The sequence below is a fragment of the Rattus norvegicus genome, chromosome 15, assembly GCF_021556685.1.
Source record: "Rattus norvegicus strain SHRSP/BbbUtx chromosome 15, alternate assembly SHRSP_T2T, whole genome shotgun sequence".
NCBI classification, from domain to species: domain Eukaryota; kingdom Metazoa; phylum Chordata; class Mammalia; order Rodentia; family Muridae; genus Rattus; species Rattus norvegicus.
In genome coordinates this window covers 7,021,838-7,043,551 of record NC_141548.1, presented here as the reverse complement: position 1 = coordinate 7,043,551, position 21,714 = coordinate 7,021,838, and the positions used below count along the sequence as shown (strand labels likewise).

At 42.1% G+C, this 21,714-nt stretch overlaps 1 protein-coding gene across 2 annotated transcripts; it reads left to right on the top strand.

Annotated features, from left to right (window-relative positions):
* The first annotated feature begins 12,549 nt into the window (after positions 1-12,549).
* On the top strand, positions 12,550-16,195 carry Spetex2f (Spetex-2F protein). Of its 2 annotated transcripts, none has more exons than NM_001009968.1 (4): positions 12,550-12,640; positions 13,391-13,550; positions 14,922-15,053; positions 15,497-15,698. In NM_001009968.1, exons 1-4 carry the CDS (start codon positions 12,550-12,552, stop codon positions 15,696-15,698), a joined length of 585 nt encoding a protein of 194 aa, NP_001009968.1. The 2 variants fall into 2 exon arrangements, with proteins under 2 accessions (NP_001009968.1, XP_087442059.1); XM_087585933.1 differs by lacking the exon at positions 12,550-12,640 and adding an exon at positions 12,959-13,146 and having other exon boundaries at positions 15,497-16,195.
* Positions 16,196-21,714: the final 5,519 nt, after the last annotated feature.

The following is a 21,714-nucleotide window of genomic DNA, read 5'->3' as shown; positions in this document are numbered from 1 at the left end:
ATCGTTTATGTCTGCAGATTTATTGAAATCCAGCAATTTTGGAGGAACGGTATTTTTAAAATTTTTATTAGATATATTTCTTTACTTACATTTCAAACTTTATTCCCCTTCCTTGTTTCCTTCCTTAAGCCCCCATTCCCTTCCCTCTCCCTTCCCCATATGTGTATCCCCTATACATCCCCCTTATTGTTCACCACTATTCCCCTGCACTGCCCCTGGAACATTTTCTTTATTGTTTTTGTTGGTTTTTTTGTTGTTATTCTTTTTCTCCCATTTTTATTAAATTGGGCATTTCTTATTTACATTTTAAATGTTATTCCTTTTCCCGGTTTCCTGTCCATCAGCCCCCTAACCCTTCCCCTTCCCGTTCTAAATGGGTGTCCCCTCCCCGTCCAACCCCCATTACTGTCCTCTTCAACATTCCCAACACTGGGGGTTCAACCTTGAAAGTACCAAGGGCTTCCCCTTCCACTGTTGCCCCAACAATGCTATTTACTGTTACCTACGCAGGGTCAGTCCATGTGTAGTCTTTGGGCAGTGGTTTGGTCCCTGGAAGCTCTGGTTGGTTTTTATGGGGTTGCAAGCCCCTTCAGCTCCTTCAGTCCTTTCCCTAATTCCTCCAATGGGTGTCCCGTTCTCAGTTCAGTGGTTCGCTTCTGGCATTTGACTCTGTATTTGACATGTTCTGGCTGTGTCTTTCAGGAGAGATCTATATCCGGTTCATGTCAGCCTGCATTTCTTAGCTTCATCCCTCTTATCTAGTTTTGGTGGATATCTATATCTACATCTATATCTATATCTATATCTATATCTATATCTATATCTACCTATATATCTATGTATATCTATATATCTATACCTATCTATCTATATCTATCTATCTATATCTATATCAATCTCTCTCTATATCTCTATATCTATATATATCTATATCTATCTATCTATCTATATATATATATCTATATATATATAGATATATATATATATATAGATAGATATATATATGTGTGTGTGTGTGTAGACCACATGTGGGGCAGGTTCTGAATGGCTGTTCGTTCATTCTCTGCTCTAAAATTTGCCTCCCTATCCCCTCCTATGGATATTTTTGTTCCCCCTTTAAAGAAGGAGTGAAGCATCCCCTTTTGCTCATCCTTCCTGATTTTCATGTGGTCTGTGCCTTAGATCTTGTGTATTTCGAGTATAACCAAGAGGTAAGGATGCAAAAGAATCAAATATATAGCTTGACGCCAGAGGTTGGTGGTGAACACCAGAGGGAAAGATCATTCTTCCAGAAACAATTGGCAGGTTCTGGTAACTCAGCTTTACCAGACTACTTGTCTTGGGTCCACAGAACTCTCTGAGTTGCCAACACAAAGGTATGTTATACCCACATACACTGGACAGTGTAGAAGGAGATATCAAAGCCAGATTTCACATTTACACCTATGTAAATAAAAAACAGAGCTCATTTACCCAGAGAGGATTGCATACAGGTAGCCAACGCTATGATAAATTATGAGAACCTGAATTAACTGACACATGGCCTCCTAGAGTAAGATAAAAGTACCTGCTTGTTTTTATTGATACCTTTTCTGGGTGAGTAGAAGCTCACTACATCGGACTGAAACTGATCATAGAGCAACTAGAAAGCTCTGCTAGGAACTTTCCCCCTAATTTTGCCACTTACTAGAAATGCTGCCATATAATAGCCCAGCTCTCACAGCCAAAGCCTCTGAATAACCGTCAAAGATGTATGCACAGTTTGGAGTCTCTGTTGTGCAGAATTCTGGGCAGGTGGAAATAATGAACAAGACATTAAAGGAAAGACTATGAAAACTCTCATTAGAGTCCATGAAGGGTGGAAAGGCTCTTTTCTTATTTTGGCCCTGCTGTACTCCATACAAGGAGGGATTGAGCCATATAATAATATGTTTAGAATACACCCCCCCCATTGCTTCTAAGTCTTAGAGGTCAGCACTTGGCAGAATTCTTCAACTATTTTATTCTTGAAATCCTGTCCTTCCAGTTCTCCATAAAGTCTATGACTTTGACTATCAGAGAGACCCAGTGAACCTCCAAATCCATCAACAATATCCCCTAATTTGGACCTAGTGGTAGTGAAACTGCATGAGCCAACTGGGCATCGAAAAGGACAAAGCAATTTGCAAAGGACCTACGTGGCGATGTTTTACACTCTTACAGCTATGAGGTTAGGTGGAATTTTAACATGGATTCCTCACAACTAGGTCAAGAACGTAGAAGCCACAGATGACAAGGCCAAATAGACTCCCTCCAGAACTTCTGGACCTATTAACGTTGAGCTTTCACCTGACCTCAAGCCCTTCCACTCCCTGCCCAACCTCCTGGATCTTACATTTGGCATGAATACAGGATCATGGTCCAAACTCTAACACCCTCAGGCCTGTCCCTGGGAACTCAGGAAGGTGGACACTAGAGAAGTGACGTCTAATGGAACTGCAGAGGACCAATCTCCGTCCACGTTGTCCTTTGCTCACTGATATCTGGTTATTTTTTGGAGAAAGGATTTGGAAGTTTATCATTTGAAGTAGGTGCACAACATTTAAAGTTGTATATTCACTGTGTAACTGGGTTCACTATGTTACCAAGATCATTGCAACAAAGGGATGCAAAACAGAGACTTTGTGAGTACACATCCATGAATATGTGTAAAGAAAGACACCTTGGAAGGAATGCACAATAAGAAAATGAAATCCAATATCCAATAAATTAAAGGTCTGAAGGGAAATACTGACTTTTGGGAAACAGGAAAACCTAGGAAATTGGAATGTATGTCACAGGAATGGATCTGGGAATAAAATTATTATCCAGAAGAATCTTCCACCCCATGTCCCTTGATCTTTCTCCCCATGCCAGGCCCCTGACGCAATCTGCCCTTTCAGAGCATGTAACTACTAATGCAGCAAAGAGAAATCTCTAGCTTTAGAGGGAGGAGATATGGAAAGGGTTCCATTGTGTCACTGGAGAGCCTCCTGGAGATGGCACCTCAGAATCTGGTCACCATAAGGAAAGCTGGTTAGCAGGAGGCCCTGGCAGTTCCCAGTGACGTCGTCAGTAGACCCTTCCCTGAACAATCTCTTGTATCCAGGAGAGCCCTAGCATCTTCTGTGATGCCACAAGTGTTGTGGTGGCACCAACTGCCTGTGGGATGTTCCTTCAGTGCCTCTATGGTTCACTAATTGACCTGTTGTCCAGGCTAAGCAGCCGTTTGTGAGAAAGAACAAAGAGCATGAAGAGATGAGAGTTGGGGAGAAGGAAGCTGCCCTCCTGTCTTGTTGTAAAAAAGGAAGAAATAAATGGTCCTTGGGAAAGCTCAGTGAGCTCTGGGCAATGGGTGAGGAGGTTCCTTGAGGAGAGAGCCTTGAGCTGAGGCTTCCAGGTATGGAAATCTGGAGCCGGGAGCTTATAAGAAGCAGCTGGACTTCCTGCTTGTTATGGTTCCTGGAACTCAGAGCCTTTACATCATTAATTTCTCTATTTCAGAAGCCAGTTGTTGGGAAGGGCACCACTGTTTTCCTGAGAGCTCATGGCTTTTACTCCTTTTATCTAGAAGACAAAGGTCCTTAGGAAGAAGGGCGAGACTAGTGTGGTATCCTCGGCTCAGAGCTGACTCTTCCCCCTTTGGATTGGTTCAGTTTGTGTCTGACACTAATATCTGGGAGAGAGAAGAACTTCTAGATGAGACCTCATCATCTCAGGCTTTCCGCTAGAGTTATTCTGACTACCATTCCCTGATAGTGGTCCCCTTAGATTTCTGAGTCAACATGTGTGAGTGTCATGCAGTTTTCTAGTGCAGTGAAGAACTGTTAGTCAGTGAACCAGAACCGGGACTGGCTCCTTCCTGACTTCTCTAGGTGTCCTGAGCAGTAAGTGGGGGAACTAAACGATCATGTTCTACCAATACAAGGCATCTATATCTACAGTCCTGGGATCTAGAGAGATCTATCCATGATTCTGGGCATCTCCATAGCAACTGAGTGCTGATGGAGTTTTCATCCTGGCTTCTATACCTCAGACTAGGGTGTTCTGAAGCCAAGTTCCATCCTGTGCAGCTGTGAATATGCCTGAGGAGGCTGTCTCCTTGGTTTTCTGAAGTATTACTAAGGGAGCCAGAGTAAATCAGCACCCACTGCTCAACAGAGCTCTGGGGATGTTGACATCCTCAGCTTCAGCTACATATTCAGCTAGGTCAAAAGATCACCTATCAGGTCCGTTCTTAAATACCCTTCAGGGTGCTAGGGGTGGACTGTAATGAAGTAGTATGCAGGAGAGGTGCTTGCCCTCAGCTGCTACATATCAGTGAGTGTGGGAAACACCTGAACAGGTGTTTACAGATCAGAGAGATGAGCTGCAATCTCATTCAATAGACTGTGTGCATTCCTGGGGTTTGGCTTTGACCATGCAGGTCTGTTGTCTCATACTTCATTGTTCATGTGGCCAAGTTGTGGGAAAGCACCACTCACAATTGTTTCCTATCCTCCGTCCTAGGGTCTTAGATTTTAGCACAACACTTCACATCTTACCTTCTAGATCCACTGTCCTAACTTTACTTCAACATGCGCGTCTCTATTATCCTTGCACCGTGTGTGTGTGTGTGTGTGTGTGTGTGTGTGTGTGTGTGTGTGTGTGTATACAGTTAGTTTGCATACAACTTTAGGGAAACCTTGCCACTGAAATCCTCTAGGAGTCTATGTAAGTAATCTGTAAACTGTGGATGGGGCAAAATCCAAATGCTCTCCCGAAACATGGCCTTCTAGAAAGAGTAGCATAAACTGCAATAAAAGGATACACTTGAAAGTAAAACTTGGAGGAAATGCCCTGGCATATCTACATTGTCACTGTGAACTGTGACATTGCTCTCTTGGCTTCTGTGGCCAGACATGAGGGCTCTGAAGCTATGCTGCCTCCTGTGAACTGTGAATGAGCTTGTGTCACACGAAGCATGTGAATGGAGTGAGAAGACAGTAGGAGGACATTGTGACACTGCCCTCCCAATGGAGACATGGAAGTGTTGACAATCACAGTGGGTGAGTCTCAAGCTGCACTTTGAGACCCAGCCAGGCTACGTTTCACCTGTCAGCTCACTTCCTGCACATCCACCACAGGCCAAGGGCAGGCTCAGATGAAGCTCTGTTGAAGACAGGTGCTGTCCCTTGTGAGCTGCATCCCAGGGTATGCGGAAGACCATTCAGCCTCCTGTGATGTGGGAGAGCAGAGTAGTAAGAGGCAGACAAAGGGGACAGTTCTGTGTTTGTTTTTCTGGGCTACCATAACTACATCTTCCAGGCTAAGGATTTGCTCATGGAAGTCTGCTGTGTCACATGTGTAAAGGCCAAGCTGTCTGAAGTCTCAGTAACACAACTGGCTCCAGGCTGCTTTCTCAGTCACTGGGATTTACACGCAGTCCTTCATACCTTGTCTTCTAGATCCACAAATTCTTGTCTGGCTTCATATGGACAAGGCACTTTATATGTCTTCTTACTAATAGTATGCTTTATAAGTGTGCTTATCCAGGGTGTTTTGTTATATATTTTAAGACTATTTTGAGTAGAATATTTCCCTGATTTCTTTCCCATAGTTGGTTTTTGGTATACAGGAAAGGTAATGAGTTTTGTGTGTTATTTTGCATTCTACTACTTTAATGAATGTATTTTCAGCTTTAAGAAACTTAATTTTTTAGAGACAAGTTGTCTCTATTTAGGATCACCTCTAACTAATTCATATTTGTCTTTGCATTTTAAGTATTTCAATCCACATTATTTCATTTTATATTTTCAGATGATTATGAGGGGAATTTTTCCCAGATTTTCTCATGGTATGATTTGGATTGGCATAAAGGAAGGCTAAGAAATTTTGTGTGTTCCCATTGTATTGTGCTTTTATGAATGTATTTATCAGTCTTAAGAGATGGTGATATTGGGGTTGGGATTTAGCTCCGCGGTAGAGCGCTTGCCTAGCGAGCCCAAGGCCCTGGGTTCGGTCCCCAGCTCCGAAAAAAAAGAAAAGGAAAAAAAAAAGAGAGATGGTGATACATTTTTAGTTTTAAAAATAGTATCACGTCATCTGCAAATGAAAAGATTTTGACTTCTTCATTTTTCATTTGGGTTACCCAAGTTCACCACCCACCACTGATGCTTATTGTTATTTATCCCACTTTTCCTCTGGGTTTCTCTCTTGTCTCTTTTCATTGTTGCTACTCCCCCACCCTCCTTGTCCATCCTTCCCTGCCTCTACCTAGGTCCCTCCATCCTTCTGCCACCCATGATTATGTTCTTCCCCTTCTAAGTGGGTTCAAGCATCCACAATTTGGCCTTCTGACATGTTACCCTTCGTGTGATCAATGAATTGTATAGTGGGTCTTCTGTACTTTTGGGCTAACATCCATTTGTCACTAAATACATCCCATGTTATGTCTTTTTCGATCTCTGTTACTTCACTATTTTCCAGTTCCATCCTTTTGCCTATAAAGTTCCTGGTGTATTCATCTTTGATACCCGAGTACTGTTCCTCTGTTTGAATAGAGTGCACTTTCTATATTCATTCCTCAGTTGAGTTGAGGTCTATCGTGGTTGTTTCCAGCATTTGACTAATATGAGTAAGGCTGCTATGAACATATTCATCCACACATCCTTGTCATTTGTGGATCATGTTTGAGTATATGCGCTGAAGTGGGTGGTAAAGCTGGGTCTTCAGGTAAAGCTATTTGCAATGTTTCCTGATCCTCCACATTGATATCCAGAGTTGATATTGATATACAGCCAGTAATCGCACCAGCTATGGAGGAGTGTTCCAGTTTCTCTACATCCTAGCCCACTCTGCTGCTGCCTCAGTTTTCTATCTTAGCCATTCTGATTGGTGTAATGAAGAATCTCAGGTTCGTTTGATTTACCTTTTTCTGATAACTAAGGATGTTGAACATTTCTTGATGAGTTTCTCAGGCATTGAGATACCTCAGTTGAGAATTCTTGGTTTAGCTCTCTATCCCAGTTTAAAAGTCGGGTTATTTGTTTGTCTGGGAGTTTTCCTTTTTGAGTATTTTGTTTATTTTGAATTTTGGCACTCTCTCAGATGTAGGGTTGGTAAAACTCTTCTCCGAATCTGTAGCTTGCTGTTTTACCTATTGGCAGTGTCCTTTGCTTTAAAGAAAGTTTTCAGATTGTTGAGATTTCATACATTTACTGTTGATCTTAGAGCCTGACTCTTTGGTATTCTGTTCTGACAACTTTCTCCTGTGCAAATGTGTTCTAGGAACTTTGCGACACTTTCCCTTCTATTAGCTTCTGCATGTTTGGTTTTATGTGGATTTCCTTGATTCACTTGGACTTGAACTTTGTAGAAAGAGATAGAAATGGATCCATTGGCACTCAACTACATGCAGACCACCAGTTAGGGTAGCATCATTTCTTAAAATGCCTTCTGTTATGTTCAAAATCCTCAGTCATCAGGGAAATGCAAATCAAAACAACCCTGAGATTCCGCTTCACACCAGTCAGAAAGGCTAAGATCAAAAACTCAGGTGTTAGCAGATGCTGGCGAGAATGCGGAGAAAGAGGAACACTCCTCCACTGTTGGTAGGATTGCAAACCGGGCAACCTCTCTGGAAATCAGTCTGGAGTTTCCTCAAAAATTGAACATTGCACGGCCTGAGGACCCAGCTATACCTCTCCTGGGCATATACCCAAAAGATGCTCCAACATACAGCAAAAACACATGCTCCACTATGTTCATAGCAGCCGTATTCATAACAGCCAGAAGCTGGGTAAACCCAGATGCCCTTCAACAGAGGAATGGATACAGAAAATGGGGTACATCTACACAGTGAATACTACTCAGCTCTTAGGAACAATGACTTCATGAAAATCTTACGGCAATGGAAGGAACTAGAAAATATGATCCTGAATGAGGAAACCTAATGACAAGAAAACCCACATTGTATGCACTCACTGATAAGTGGACATTAGCCACAAATCTCAGATTACCCAAGATGCAATCCACAGACCACATGAAGCTCAAGAAGGATGACCAAAGTGTGGAAGCTTCAGTCCCTCTCAGAAGGGGGAACAAAAATACTCACAGGAGGAAGTGTGGAGATGAAGTCTGGAGCAGAGACTGGAGGAAAGGCTACCCAGGGACTGCCCTAACTGGGGATCCAGTCTATATACATCCACCAACCTCAGACAATATTGGTGATGCCAAGAAGTGTGAGCTGACAGGAGCCTGATATAGCTGTCTTCTGAAAGGCACTGCCAGAGCATGACAAATACAGAGGCAGATGTTTGGAGTCAACCATTGAACTGAGAACAATGGAGGACGCAGAGGAAGGATTGAAGGAGCTGAAGGGGTTTGCAACCCCATAACAACAATAATACCAACCAACTACAGCTCCAAGAGACTAAACCACCATTCAAATGGTACACATGGACAGACCCAGGGCTCCAGCAGCATGTGTAGAATAGGATTGGCTTGTTGGGCATCAATGAGAGAAGACGCCCTTGGTCCTGCGAAGGCTCTATGCCCCAGTGTAGGAGAATGTCAGGGCAGGGTGGCAGGAAGGGTTGGGTGGGGGGGGAGAACACCCTCAGAGAAACAGGGTGAGGGGGATGGGGTAGGGGGATATGGGTGTGAAACAGAGAAAGGCTATAACATTTGAATGTAACTAAAAACAAATAAAGAATAAAAAAATTTAAAAAGGCATAACAAATGCAAAAGGTTGGGTTGCCATTCCATAGTTGTGATGTGTTTCTTCTGTGAGAGCATACTGGTTGTCACTTCTCTATGACTGTCTTCTTATTTGAAAGTAAATAATGGGATCATCTGTGGAGTGGTTAGTAAGAATAAAAGCATCGCCTAACATGAATAGGTCCCTCCAGAGCGTGAGCTTAATATTCTAGGTATAGAGCAATTAGCTGGGGGGATTAAAAACAATAAACAAACAAAAAAAGAACATCAACGATTAAAATAAATTTTGTATGCTGGGATTAAGGCGTGTGCCAACTTTCATCAGCTTTGTAGATGCTTCTAATAAACACACACACACACGTCCTATCACAGCTCTAGCAGTCGCCAGCAGAGGGAGCTGTGAGGTAGTGTGTGCTTCTTCTTTTCCAAGATATCCAAGGCCTCAGGCCTGCATCCAGTGTGCTGGAAGGAAGAGCAGTCTGGTTGAAACTCCTGCTGCCATGGCAGATTCTGCAGGAACATTTTCCTTTGCCCACAAGGAGCCTGTGTGGAGGAGACCTCTTGGCGGGTCCTCAAGGACTCTGCATGTCCTATTCTACAGGGAGAAGCCCAGATAGGTCTTTGAGAAAGGTCAGTGAGTTATTGGGGGAAGTCTCTGATTGTGTGGCAGAGGGCCGGGAATGGCTGAAAGAATGGTTGCTTCCCTGAGGGCAAAGGATAGACCTTCTAGGGCTCTCACCTCCTACTTTATATTTTCACCTGGTGGCTTATTATTCATATTTTCTTAATGGGATACAACTATGGTCTTGGTGAGCATCTTGTTTCTCTGATTCTTAATCAGTGCTTTGTTGTCACAACTTTTTGAGCTTACTCCAGCCCCTGGGACTTATTCATACCTCCAAATTTCTCTGACTTTTGGGATTCCTAATATTAGTGGCAAACTGAGTGACAAAAGCAATGAATTAGCCTGGTGCCCAGTGCATATGGATCTGAGGGTGTATAGATATCATAAGCCTCTAGGATACACTCTAGGAAAGCAGCAGTGTGCTCTTAGGTCCCCTGTGTGACCTCACTTAACTTTGCCAATTTGTGGGCTTCTATTCTGCTGCTCTCAGAAATGGAAACTCCTGGAATAGATGTATAGTGTCCCATTACCTTTGTCATTGTTAGAATATTAGTGGGGGTAAGTTTGTTGAAATATACTCTCAAGAACATTATCCAAATCAGTGCTTCTTGTGTGCTGTCTATATGAAGTACCAAGTTCACAGACAGATCTGCATGAAATTCCCAAAGCCAGCAAATTGGAGCATGAAGAAAGCCCAAGGCGTCCATTACCAGCATCCTCAGCACCTGCCCCAGGATGGGTAAATTGGATTTGGTGGAAGAAGGGATCTACTGTGATAGCTGGCCCTCATACACCCAGAGAAGAATATACTAGGAGACTTGGGGAAGGATTGTGGGAGAGAGAAACCGGGTGTCAGGGGGCAGTGAGCAGCATGCAATGTGAATAAGTAAAATATGTATAAATAAAAAAATAAAATAAAGTTCTTTAACAAAACGGGACACAGTGTATTGTTGTACTAACTCTACTATGTTTACACTAGCAAACACTTTAACAACTAGAGTGACTAGACATGATAAAGTAGGATGCCTCTGTCACTTACAAATACTATTTACACAGCAAAGATAAATGCACGACTTGCAGCCCAAAGATCGATTGTTTCCAGCACATCTATGTGACTCTCCTTCCCTTTATCAGGACTCTGGAGGCCTCTGTTCATCCAGGTCTCACGGATCATCCAAAAGGCAGTCCCTTACCAGCTCTGGTCAAGTGCCCTTGTGCTCTTGGTAGACCTCTGCTCAGGCTGCAGAGGCACTGAAGGGCAGCCTTTTCCATGCGTGGGAAGCCATTATTTCAGCCTTTCCAGACTCTCTGCTACCCAACTGGAGACTTCTGCAGAGGCCTGTCAATCTCAAAACCAGAAGCTTGGGTAATCCAAAACCCTAGGATGCCATCCTGCACTCATGATGTGTTGATTACCTGAGACCATACACGTTAACTCTCTTCTTCATGCCTGTTTTCCTTCTTTGAAAGTAAATAATGTGATCATGTGTGGTGTGGGTGGTATGAGCAAAATCTTTACCATGAAGAATAGGGCCATGAAGAGTGTGGACTTAACATTCTAGGTACAGAGCAAATAGAGGGAATTACCAAAGAAAACAACAGGAATTCTAACAACAATTGCAAAAAAAAGAAGAGAAAAAAGAAAAAAAACTTTATGGGTGCTGGGATTAAAGGCATGTATCAACTCTGACCAGCATTGTAGGTATTTCCAATAAAATATTAAAAAACAAACAACCCTATTATTCTTTTAGCAATTGCAGCAGAGAAGACTGTGAGAGATCATGTGCTGCTACCACCATGCTATGATTCTGTAGCAACAACTTCCTTGGTGATAGGAGCCTGTATGCAGCAGGCCCCTTGGTGGGCCTGTCATCTCAAAAAAAGATGCTTCAGTCATCCAAAAGATTGGACTCCAGTATACTTCAGGCCAGGAAAGAAGCCAGCCACCATGAGTGAAAGAACAAAGGAAAAATTACATTGGAAAAATATGTGCCTTATTTGGAAGAAATGACCCTAAACTTCTGAAGCATCCATTATCTCCACTCCTCTGTTTTGAGCTTTGTATAGCAATGTTGTCCAACTCCAGGTGGGAGTCAGAGGCAGAGCCCTTCCCAGAAAAGACATACGTGTTTTAGACTCTTACGTCTGTGAGGTTAGGAGGCATCATAGCACAGATTGAGCACACCTAGGAGAAGAACACAGAAGCCACAGATGACAATGCCAAATGGACTTTCCCCTGAACTTATGGACCCACTAAAATTGAGGTTTAACCTGACCTCAGGCCATTCGACTCCCTGCCCATCCTGCTGATTCTTATGTTTGTTAGGAATAAAGTATCAAGGGGCAACCCCCAATATCCTCATGCCTGGACTTGGAAATGAAGGAAGACAGATATTGGAGAAGTGATGGCTGTCGGGCTACAATGTAGGAACACGCAGTCCAGGTTGACCTTTACTCACTGATGACCAATTTAATTGGCTATATTTGAGAAGGAATGATGTCCTACTTAATATGTAAAAGAAGGGACAGAAATTTATGATTTTATATTTGCCCTGTAGTTGATCCTCTATATTCCCAAGAAAAGGGAGTTTTTATTGCAAGAAGTAGGATTATTAAAATTGACTTTGTGAAATACATGGATGTGTATGTGGAAATAGTCCTGGCTATCAAGGAATGCACAATAAGCAAATACTATTCAGGTTTTATAAAATTAAAATTACAGGAGAAATATATTGGCCTCTAGGAAACAGGGAAACTTTGGGAATTGGACTGTATGTATGTGCATCGTCTCAGGTGTAGATTTATTATTGATAGAAATCTTCCTCATTTATGGTCCCTAGGGATTTGGGTGCTAACAAAAGTCTCTTATCCAATTCAGGGTTGTAACCAACTCTCCCCATCAAAAGCATTGATGACATCCGATGAAGCAGAGAGAAATATCTAACTCTGGAGGAGAAGTTGCCAAAGGATATTCCCTGGGTCACAGGAGAGGCTGCAGAAAAGGGCCCCATAGAAATTGGTTGCTTTTGGGAGAGCTGGGTAGCAGGTAGGCCATAGAACTTCCCAGTGACGTCATCAGTAATCTCTTCCTTGGACAATCTCTTGTATCTAAGAGAGCACTAGAATCTTCTGTGATGTCACCAGTGTTGTGGTGACACCAACTGCCTGTGGGATTCCCTCAGTGCCTTTTGGGTTCACAAACAGGCATGTTTCACCAGCTGCTCAAGCTAGTTCAGAAGGAGAGGGGAGACCAAGGAGAGACCAGACTGAGGCAGAAGAAAACTGGCCTTCTGTCTTGTAAGTACGGAAGAATGAAATCATTCTGGGGAAGGCACAGTGAGTACTGGGTAGAGTCGGGGAACTTCCTCCAGGAGGGAGGTTTGAGCTGTGCCTTTCAGGAGTTGGCCTTACAAGCAGGAGCCTTGGAATTTGTCAATTGCAGACCAAGAGTCAAGAGTCCTGATGATTCATTTGACAGAGAGCCAGGAATTGGCTGGCCTGCAGCTTCTTTTCTATGAGCTTTTTAATTTCTACTGCCAAGGAATGCCAGGAGGAAGCCCTATGAGGATAACAATGTGCCCATTCATGGTTGGGTGCTGAAGCACTTCATCCTCTAGATTACTGTAGGTTACTAAGTCTGTGGTGACAACAACAAGGAAGGATGCACCCCCTAGTCATGAATTGAGGTCGCAGTCTCTTTAAGCTTGAACACACGATTAGGGTTTGATGGTGCTGTGAACTCCAGGATTTACCTGCTCCACGTCTGTTATCTGCTGACAATGTCCCAAATCTTTATGTCTGAGGTAGATTCTATCTTTCAGTATGAGGGATCATGTAATAGTGAGTGAGGCTTATGTATGGCAATGGAGGTTGGGAAGAGGGAAATAGTTTAAGAGTCCACATTAAAGATAGCTTTTCTTCTCTTTCAGGGATTCAACAAGTCTCCAGCCTTTCCTCTTCCTCAACCTCCTTTTTGAGACTCAGAATGGTCTTTTCTACCCATGGGCTATCAAATATGTACATTCACTTGTGTTTATCTATCTACAGGGTTTATTCGGAAGGCATCATCAGAAAATTTCATCAGTAACCATGAAAAGCATATAAAGAAATTGGAGGAACTAAAACTTGAAATCCAGAAGTGTAAAATCGAGCGGGATGAACTTTCTCGAATCCTGGACCTTTATGTCAATGATGGTTTGAACTACAGGTAGTCATTATGCCCTGTAACCTATTGACTGTCTTGTGCTCTCTCTGCTAAGCCAAGAGACATCAAGAAAGTGTTTCATCTCTCATCCTGGACTTTAAGGAGCCTTGGCGGGTGCTGGCCTGTGAGAGAAGCTAGGTGCTGTGTGTTTAGGGTCAACCTCTCTTGTACTTGACCCTGAGCTCCTTGGAGTTGGATTGGATTTTTTTCAACAGCTGGAAGGACCTGGTCACACTTGCTGCATCTAAGTGTGTGAATGAAATGCCTGAATGTCATCACTCTTACTCTGATTTAGGTCATTATACACTGATTCTATGGCACCTCCACGAAAAAGTTGGCATTCTAATTATGTTTGTATATGGGTTGGTATGTACATATGGATGTGAAAGTATTTGTGTGTGTTTTGCTCAGGATCAGGGAGTCTGGGACCTTTGATTGGGTCTGAGGATTTGTTTGATGAACAGTTTGCAGGTCATGATAGTGATGAGTCCGTGGAGGCTGTCATTGATCAACAGAGCACTTTGCTCCTTCTGTTTACCGTGCTGGCACATAGGACTCTCCTGAGGGGAGGAGGTGTTATGAATCCTCTTCCCTATAAAAAGTAGTTACGGCCTCTGGGAGTCTTGTAACAAGGATTGAGAATCCCTGCTTTCAAAACAAGAGAAATGTCATCACATCTTTCTGTTGGACCCAAGGCTATGGCACAGACTGGAGGAAACATCTTATACTTCTTACACAACTATTCAATTCCTTCATGCTTCCCTGGCCAGATCTTGAAGGTCAGCTCCCTCCATTTGGTCCCCTGGCTCTGCCGTCCAATGCCCAGGATAATTAGTTTAACCAGCACCATTGGAAGGAGCAAGTTTGTGTTATATAAATGGACTTGGGTAGTCCAGAGAACACTCTGATTTCACTTATTTATTTATTTATTTATTTATTTATTTATTTATTTAATTTTCCTGCTTTGAACTTTCTTTTCTTTTTTTAACTATCCAAGGATGTTTTATTGTGACCTAGAAAAGGTCACTGTGGAAATAAATTCTTGGCACTTGTTATTCCCAAACATGCAGCTCTTAGGCTTTCCCCCTCCTATACAGAGGGTCTTTATAGGACCGTATCTCACCAGCCTTTTAAGGAGCCCTTATTTCAAAACAAATGCATGCTGATTTGCAGAGAAATATTTTCTATAGGAGAGTGATGGTTTGAGTCTCACTGTTGTGTTTTTGCTGTGGTCTTTGAGTTTTCCACTTTCTTCCCTAGCCCACATTCCTTGAATTTGAATTCTTTATTGGGTATTTTTTATTTACACTTCATCTAATTGTGAAATCATGAGTTCAGACAGTTATTTGTTCCTTGGGTCATGTTCTAACACAGGCTGAGTGTTGAATTGCCAATGCTTAAATCCCAACATGAGATGAGAATGATGGATATGCATAAGATGACCAACTGGATAAGTGATGCCATGGAGAAGTACAAGGAGCTCACGCAAGAGAACAATTCCTACCGGTGAGTCACTGACAGAAAGGAGACCACAGCACTAGGTGGGGAATACTTCTGTCCAGCTATGACTTTGAAAAAAGATCTGTGGTCCATGAGAAACACATGGGAACATTCTATAGCTGCTGGGTCTTCTATCATCCCTCAGAGGGGATTGGCCCTCTACCTGCCAATGGTTTTAGAATACCATGAACACATAAGCACCCATATGCACCATTTCCTCTTCTTTGATGTGCACATACCCTCTTAGTGTCAGGATTTTCTGAAGTACTTTGATTCCCATGGAGTGCGGACTCGGGATTTGACCTGCCTCTAATTGGTGCTAACATGCAAACTGTGGCTCTAGTCTGGAGATGCCTGTGGATGGGGCCCTTGAAGGGATGATTGTACTTGCAGGAGTGGCCGGCAAATAGAAACTGCCTGGGATTTACCATTATTTGTTTTTGATTCAGCATCAGAAACTTCCAACTCCTGAATGAATGCAATGAATTGAAGAAGAATGTAAGGATTCTGATGAATGAGAACAGAAAACTGCTGGTGGAGCAGACTGAACTGCAAGCATCCTTTGAGGAGGGAAAGAGGTTCTGTGAGGAGGCCAGCAAGACCATCTACACCGCAGATATTGAATCCTTGTGTCCTGTTACTTTTGAGTAAATCGAATGTATCCTTGTGAATCAAACAGAGATCTCGAACTCGTCACTCTTAAGAACCTTCTTTATTGAAGTGTGATATAACCATCTGAAATCCCACAGCTCTCAGGCAGGGATGGATTCTGCATTCTCACAGGGATTGGGCATCATAATTACTTCCCAGTCAGACTGAGATACAAAGACAATTGTACTTTCAGTGTAGATTGTGTGTCCAACTCTGAATACCAACTTCATGATGAAAAAATTATCAATGCTGTATCCTTATCAAATATTTAGCGACCGCTAAAATATACTCTTTTGTAGATGAGAGTGTTGAACATATTAATGGAATATCCATCAGGCTTTCTGTAGTATCTCCCAGGAAATAAAACAATATTATAGGGAGTATAGAAGCAGTCATGAAACAGAATTGCTTGCTTTTGGTTTCCTTCAAACATGATATCAATTGTAACTGCACAGAAGAGATAATAAAGCCCTTTCAGGGGATAGGGTTTTTATGGTTGGTTGTTTTCTTGTTCTTCTTGATTAGGATGGTGACTTTTGTTCTTGACAATGTACTATGTTCCATTTGGGATTTCAACTCAAGCAGACCACATAGTTTACAATTCAGTTTCTAGATTTCTTTAAAAGCTGAACAAAATATCCAGGCAAAGGTGCCCTATGAGTTTTCTCCTTTGTTTTTCCCTCTTTTGGGTGCTTTTGTTTTTGTTTATTTTTGTTGTTGATTTATTTTATATTTATGAGTGTTTTGCCTTCTGTAGGTCTGTGCATGCTATTCCCCAAAGGCCAGAAGAGGTCACTGTGTTTCACCTGGAACTTAAGTGACAGAGGATTGTTAGGTGCCCTGCAGGTCTTTTGAGAAACAAATTCTCAAATGATGAGCCATCTCTCCAGCCCCTACCATGGACATTTGTCCTTCATTGTGTTCCTTATTTGTGGCAATGGATCATACCTGAACAAAGTGTTTCTTCAGATATGTAGGGACACATTTATGGGGTCTGCATGCTAATTATCTCAACTTCCAGGCATCTATGTGAAGTTTTTAGGTAGGGTTTCACTGCTGTGAACAGATACCATGACTAAGACAAATGTTATAAAGGGCAGCATTTAATTGGAGCTACTTAAAGGTTCAGATCTTCAGTTCTTTATCATCAAGGTGGGAGCCTGGCAGCATCTAAGCAGATATGGTGCTGTAGGAGCTGAGAGTTCTACATCTTCATGTGATGTTTGCGAGCAGAATACTCAGTTTGAGGCAGCTAGGATGAGGGTCTTAAAGGCCAGACCCACAGCGAAACACCTGACCCAACAAGGAAATACCTACTCCAAAGGAGCCATACTGTATAATAGTACCGCTCCCTGGGCCAAGCATATACAAACCTTCACATTCCACTCTGAGGCTTCCAGAGGCTTCTTCAAACCTATGAGACTATGGGGGCCACATCTAGACATAGCACAATGCAAAATCCATTAGGTCAACTTCCAGAATTCCCATAGTTCATAGCAGTCTTAAAAATGTTCAGTGTAAAGTTGAATGTTTCATCTGAGATTGATACACTAAAGTCAGGGCTTTGTGGGCAAAGCTGCTGACTTCTGCTGCTCGGAGGTGCTGGAATTGCTCACCTCATTCTATTCCATTATCACTAGCTTCCTGTTTTCCACTCCTTCCCTGCCTCAGCTTGCCTGTCCTGGATCTTCCTGTGTAGATTGACCTTGAACTCAGATCTTCATGCCTGTCTCAACGCCCTGGCAGTCCCCTACATTGGGTAAATGATCCTTCAGAGGACGGTGAAGTTAGGGTTTTACTGCTGTGAACATATAGCATGACCATTGAAAGTCTTATAAAGGACAGCATTTAATTGCAGTGGCTTACAGGTTAAGATGTTTAGTCCAATATCTTTAAGGTGGGGGCGTGTCACCCTCTAAGCAGGTGTGGTGCAGTGGGTGTTGTGAGTTCTACATCTTCATCAGAAGGCTGCTAGCAGAATACTAACATTCAGGCCTTTCTCTGACCCCAGATATCTTAATCAAGCAACTGGCTTTTGAAAATGCTAATACAGTAGTGAAACACTGTCTCAAAAACCAACCAACCAACCAAACAAGCAAAGACAAATTAAAAATAGCAACAACAACAAACGAAAGAAAGAAAACACCAATGCATACTCTTATGTGACCTTACCACCAACTTATTTCTGAATTGTAAATTAAAACGCCTATAGTCAAAAGCTGTGCAGAATTAAGACAGGTGTTCCCTGGTGGTTCCAGCTTGGGGGTGGGAGGAGACCATGACAGACAGGGGTAGAAAGAAGAACATAAATAGAGGAGAAGCCACCAGGAGGTAAGAATCTTTAAATAATGGCCGTGTGAGTGGGCTAATTGGAGTGAAAAGCAGCTCAGACAAAACCATGGCAAATTACACAATGGAACTTTTGGAGAAATATGCATAATAGTACAGAGGATAGCTATCTGCTCAGTTCTTGTGCTGATTAAGGATTATCATAAACATAAAGCTTGTGTGCACCTTTTATCCAGAAACTAAATGGACAAAGTATGGGCAGAAATCCATGGTTGAGATCAAATACTTTCTACCACACAAAACCAGATCCAGCCCCTAGAATTACAATCTTCCCAACCCCAGATAACTACAGACCAGCATACAAACACAACCAGTAACAGCCATGACATTCAAATCTCTATTAGAGCCCATCAACACTATGACAGAAGGCCCTGAATATGTCAACATGACTGAAGGACAAGAATAAAAAAAAGATTGTAAAACAGCATTTGCACATATCATAGAGGTCTTTAAAGAGAAAAATAAAGAAATCTGTGAAAACACTAACTGTGGAAGGAAATGAATGAAGGAAACATAAACAGAGAGATGTGGATGAGTAAAATGTAGGAACTCAAATAGTCTCTCAGAGGCAGACCTTAATAACAGACTCCAACAGATGGAATAGAGAACCTCAGGCATTGAAGAGATGATAGAAGGAATGGATACGTAGATAGAGGGAAAATGTTAAATTCAAAGGGAAGAAAAGAGTGGAGGGGGAAAGGAATAAAGGAAAAGTAAAGGAAGAAAGGAAGGAAGGAAGTAAGTAAGTAAGTAAGTAAGTAAGAGAATCCTGGGAGAAAACATGCAAGAAGTAGGATTTTTCTGCTAAATAACAAATATAATAATAAAATGATAAAGACAATAAAGTATATAGGAAGGATGAAAATAAACTTGGGTCAAAGGCAAATAAGACAAAAAAACAAAAATAAAAATCAAAAACAAGAAAAAAAAACCATTCTCAACCGAAATCATAGAAGAAAATGTCCTTAACTTAAGCAAGAGACTTATCAAAGTAAAAGGAGCACACAGTATGAAACAGACTGGAGTCGAGAAGAAATTCCCCTGTGCGTATATTACCTAAGACAGGAAACATGGAGAACAAATAAAGTGTAATAAAAGCTGTAAGGGAAAAAGGACTGTTCACATACACAGTCAGTCCTCCCATGAGAATCACACATTACTTCTCGCTAGAGACTCTAAAAGCCAGAAGAGCCTGGATAGATGCACTGAAGACTAAGAGAGCAGACTGATAAAGTTGGATTTTAGTTGACCCAAGTGCCTCTCTTCTTTTATCACATACAATATAATTAGATACTTCCTAAAATTGCCTTCAGAGCTTCTTTGAGGAAGCCTGAGGAGCTTAAGACCTCTGATAAAGTATTTTCTACAAAAGGACCTGCTTGCTTTTTTCTTATTTCTACTACAGCAGGATGGAGGCAAAGTTTTTTGCAAACTACTTTTAATAAGTAGCCCACATCATAGGTAATGGAAGAGAAAAGTTATTATGATATGGGGAAGAGGACCTGTTCAGCAATAGTTCTTCAGGAACGAGCTTGTTTTCCTTTGGCAGCAGTTCAGTACACGGCAAGCAGCAAACATGACTCAGGAGGGGATTTCACAGGGGAGGAAAGCAGGAGTGTGGTGGAAACATTGTGGCAGCGGCTGTGCAGACTCAGGAGCTCCTGCTCAAGCTGCAACAAAGCACCCTGTGCTCTGAAGAACAGCAGCTTAGCCAGTTAGCTGGAGACCTGGCTCTCCCACTGCCCGCCTTACCTGGAATCCGCACAGGATCCAAGAGGACAAACAACTGTGCCTAAGCTGAGCCGGCAGGTTAAAAGCGCCTGTGAAGGACCTGCAGGCACCACCTTTGTCAGCTTCATCAGAGCAGAGAGTCTTTTCCTCCTTCAAGCATGGCACCCCGCCCATTTTCTTTCACTCCCTGCCCTCATTTTGATGGCTTCTACTTCCCTTCATAAGTTTGTCGTTTAGTTTCTTTTTTCTCTCTTTTTTTTTGCTTATTTGTTACTTTCTTTCTTTCAACTAATATAAAGGACCAGCAATTTGATATTTTTTAACATTTATTTATTTATTTATTTATTTATTTATTTATTTATTTATTATGTATATATCATACAGCTTTCTGCCTGCATGTATGCACCTGCAGACCAGAAGAGGGCACCAGACCTGATTATAGATGGTTGAAAGCCACCATGTGGTTGCTGGGAATTGAACTCAGGACCTCTGGAAGAGCAGACAGTGCTCTTAACCTCTGAGCCATCTCTCCAGCCATTTTTTTTTAAGATTTATTTATTATAAGTGCACTGTAGCTGTCTGCAGACACACCAGAAAGGGCATCAGATCTCATTACAGGTGGTTGTGAGCCACCATGTAGTTGCTGGGATTTGAACTCAGGACCTCTGGAAGAGCAGTCAGTGCTCTTAACCACTAAGCCATCTCTCCAGCCCGCAATTTGATATTTCTAACCTAATATTTGTTGTGGTTTATGCCATGCATACTTGCACATTAAAATTCTTTTTTCTTACATTTGCCTCACTTTAATCGGACTCATTAGCTTAGCTCAATCTCGGTTCTTGGGTTTTCTGAGGTGAGTGAATGTTGGGGTGACCTCATTTCCAACTCCTGATCCTTCGGCCTCTAAAGTCAAATGCTTATAATTTTCAAAGTTTTCTTAGTCAGTGGATATGTGTGTGTGTCTGTGCACATACGTGCTACAATTTTCAGTTCATGTTTCTACCATGGGTCCCAGGTATTGAACTCAGATAATCACACTAGTGCAGCAAGTTCTTTACCTGCTGAGTACCTTGCTGCTATTGCACGTGTGTGTGTGTGTGTGTGTGTGTGTGTGTCTAATTTTCATATATGTATATACCATATATTGTGCCTATCTCTGCCTCTCAATACCATTGTCCTACCTTTCCTCACCTCTTCTATCATTTCTTTTTATCCCTCTGGACAGTTGCTCTTTGTTCACATCAGTTTAAAATGTAGGAACACACACACACTGTTTGAAACCAAATTAAAATGAAAAAATAAAAATATGCAGTCTTTTTGATCAGTACTCCTTAGCAATAGCTTTTCTTTGATTTTTTATACAATTGATATATAATAATTAATGGGCAATCAGCTTGAAATTTTTCCTTAATGATTATATCCTTGGATTTTCATAAATGTTTCATAAATGTTATTATACTATCTGCAGATAAAAATGTCAACTTTTCATTCCTACAGTGACAGGCCTTAAATTATCACCTTCCTCCATTCTGACCACAGCAGTCTGCTGTCTCTAAGGGCGATCACCACTTACTGCTCAATAAAAGGGGAACAGAAGAGTGGTGTTGTTCTGACCCCTTCTAGCCAAATGGCCCTTATGTGTTTGTCCTGAAGAAATGTGGATATGGATTGCTAGGTATGGGCTGCCACCTTGTGGAAGTGAGAATTCAGTGCACCTGAGGGATGTCTTCTCCCACAGTTGCCTTGGCTGGAGGAGACCTGAATCATCCCAGTCACAAGCACTCCACTCTCAAAAGAAACCCAACCTCAGCCTTAAAGGAAACGGACACTTAATTTCCAGTGAGATTCGTGCACATCCCTCACTCTGGCATAAGTCCAAAGGACTTTCAGAAAAATGATAGGGCACGTAACGCCATTAGAAAATTCATCGCTTCTC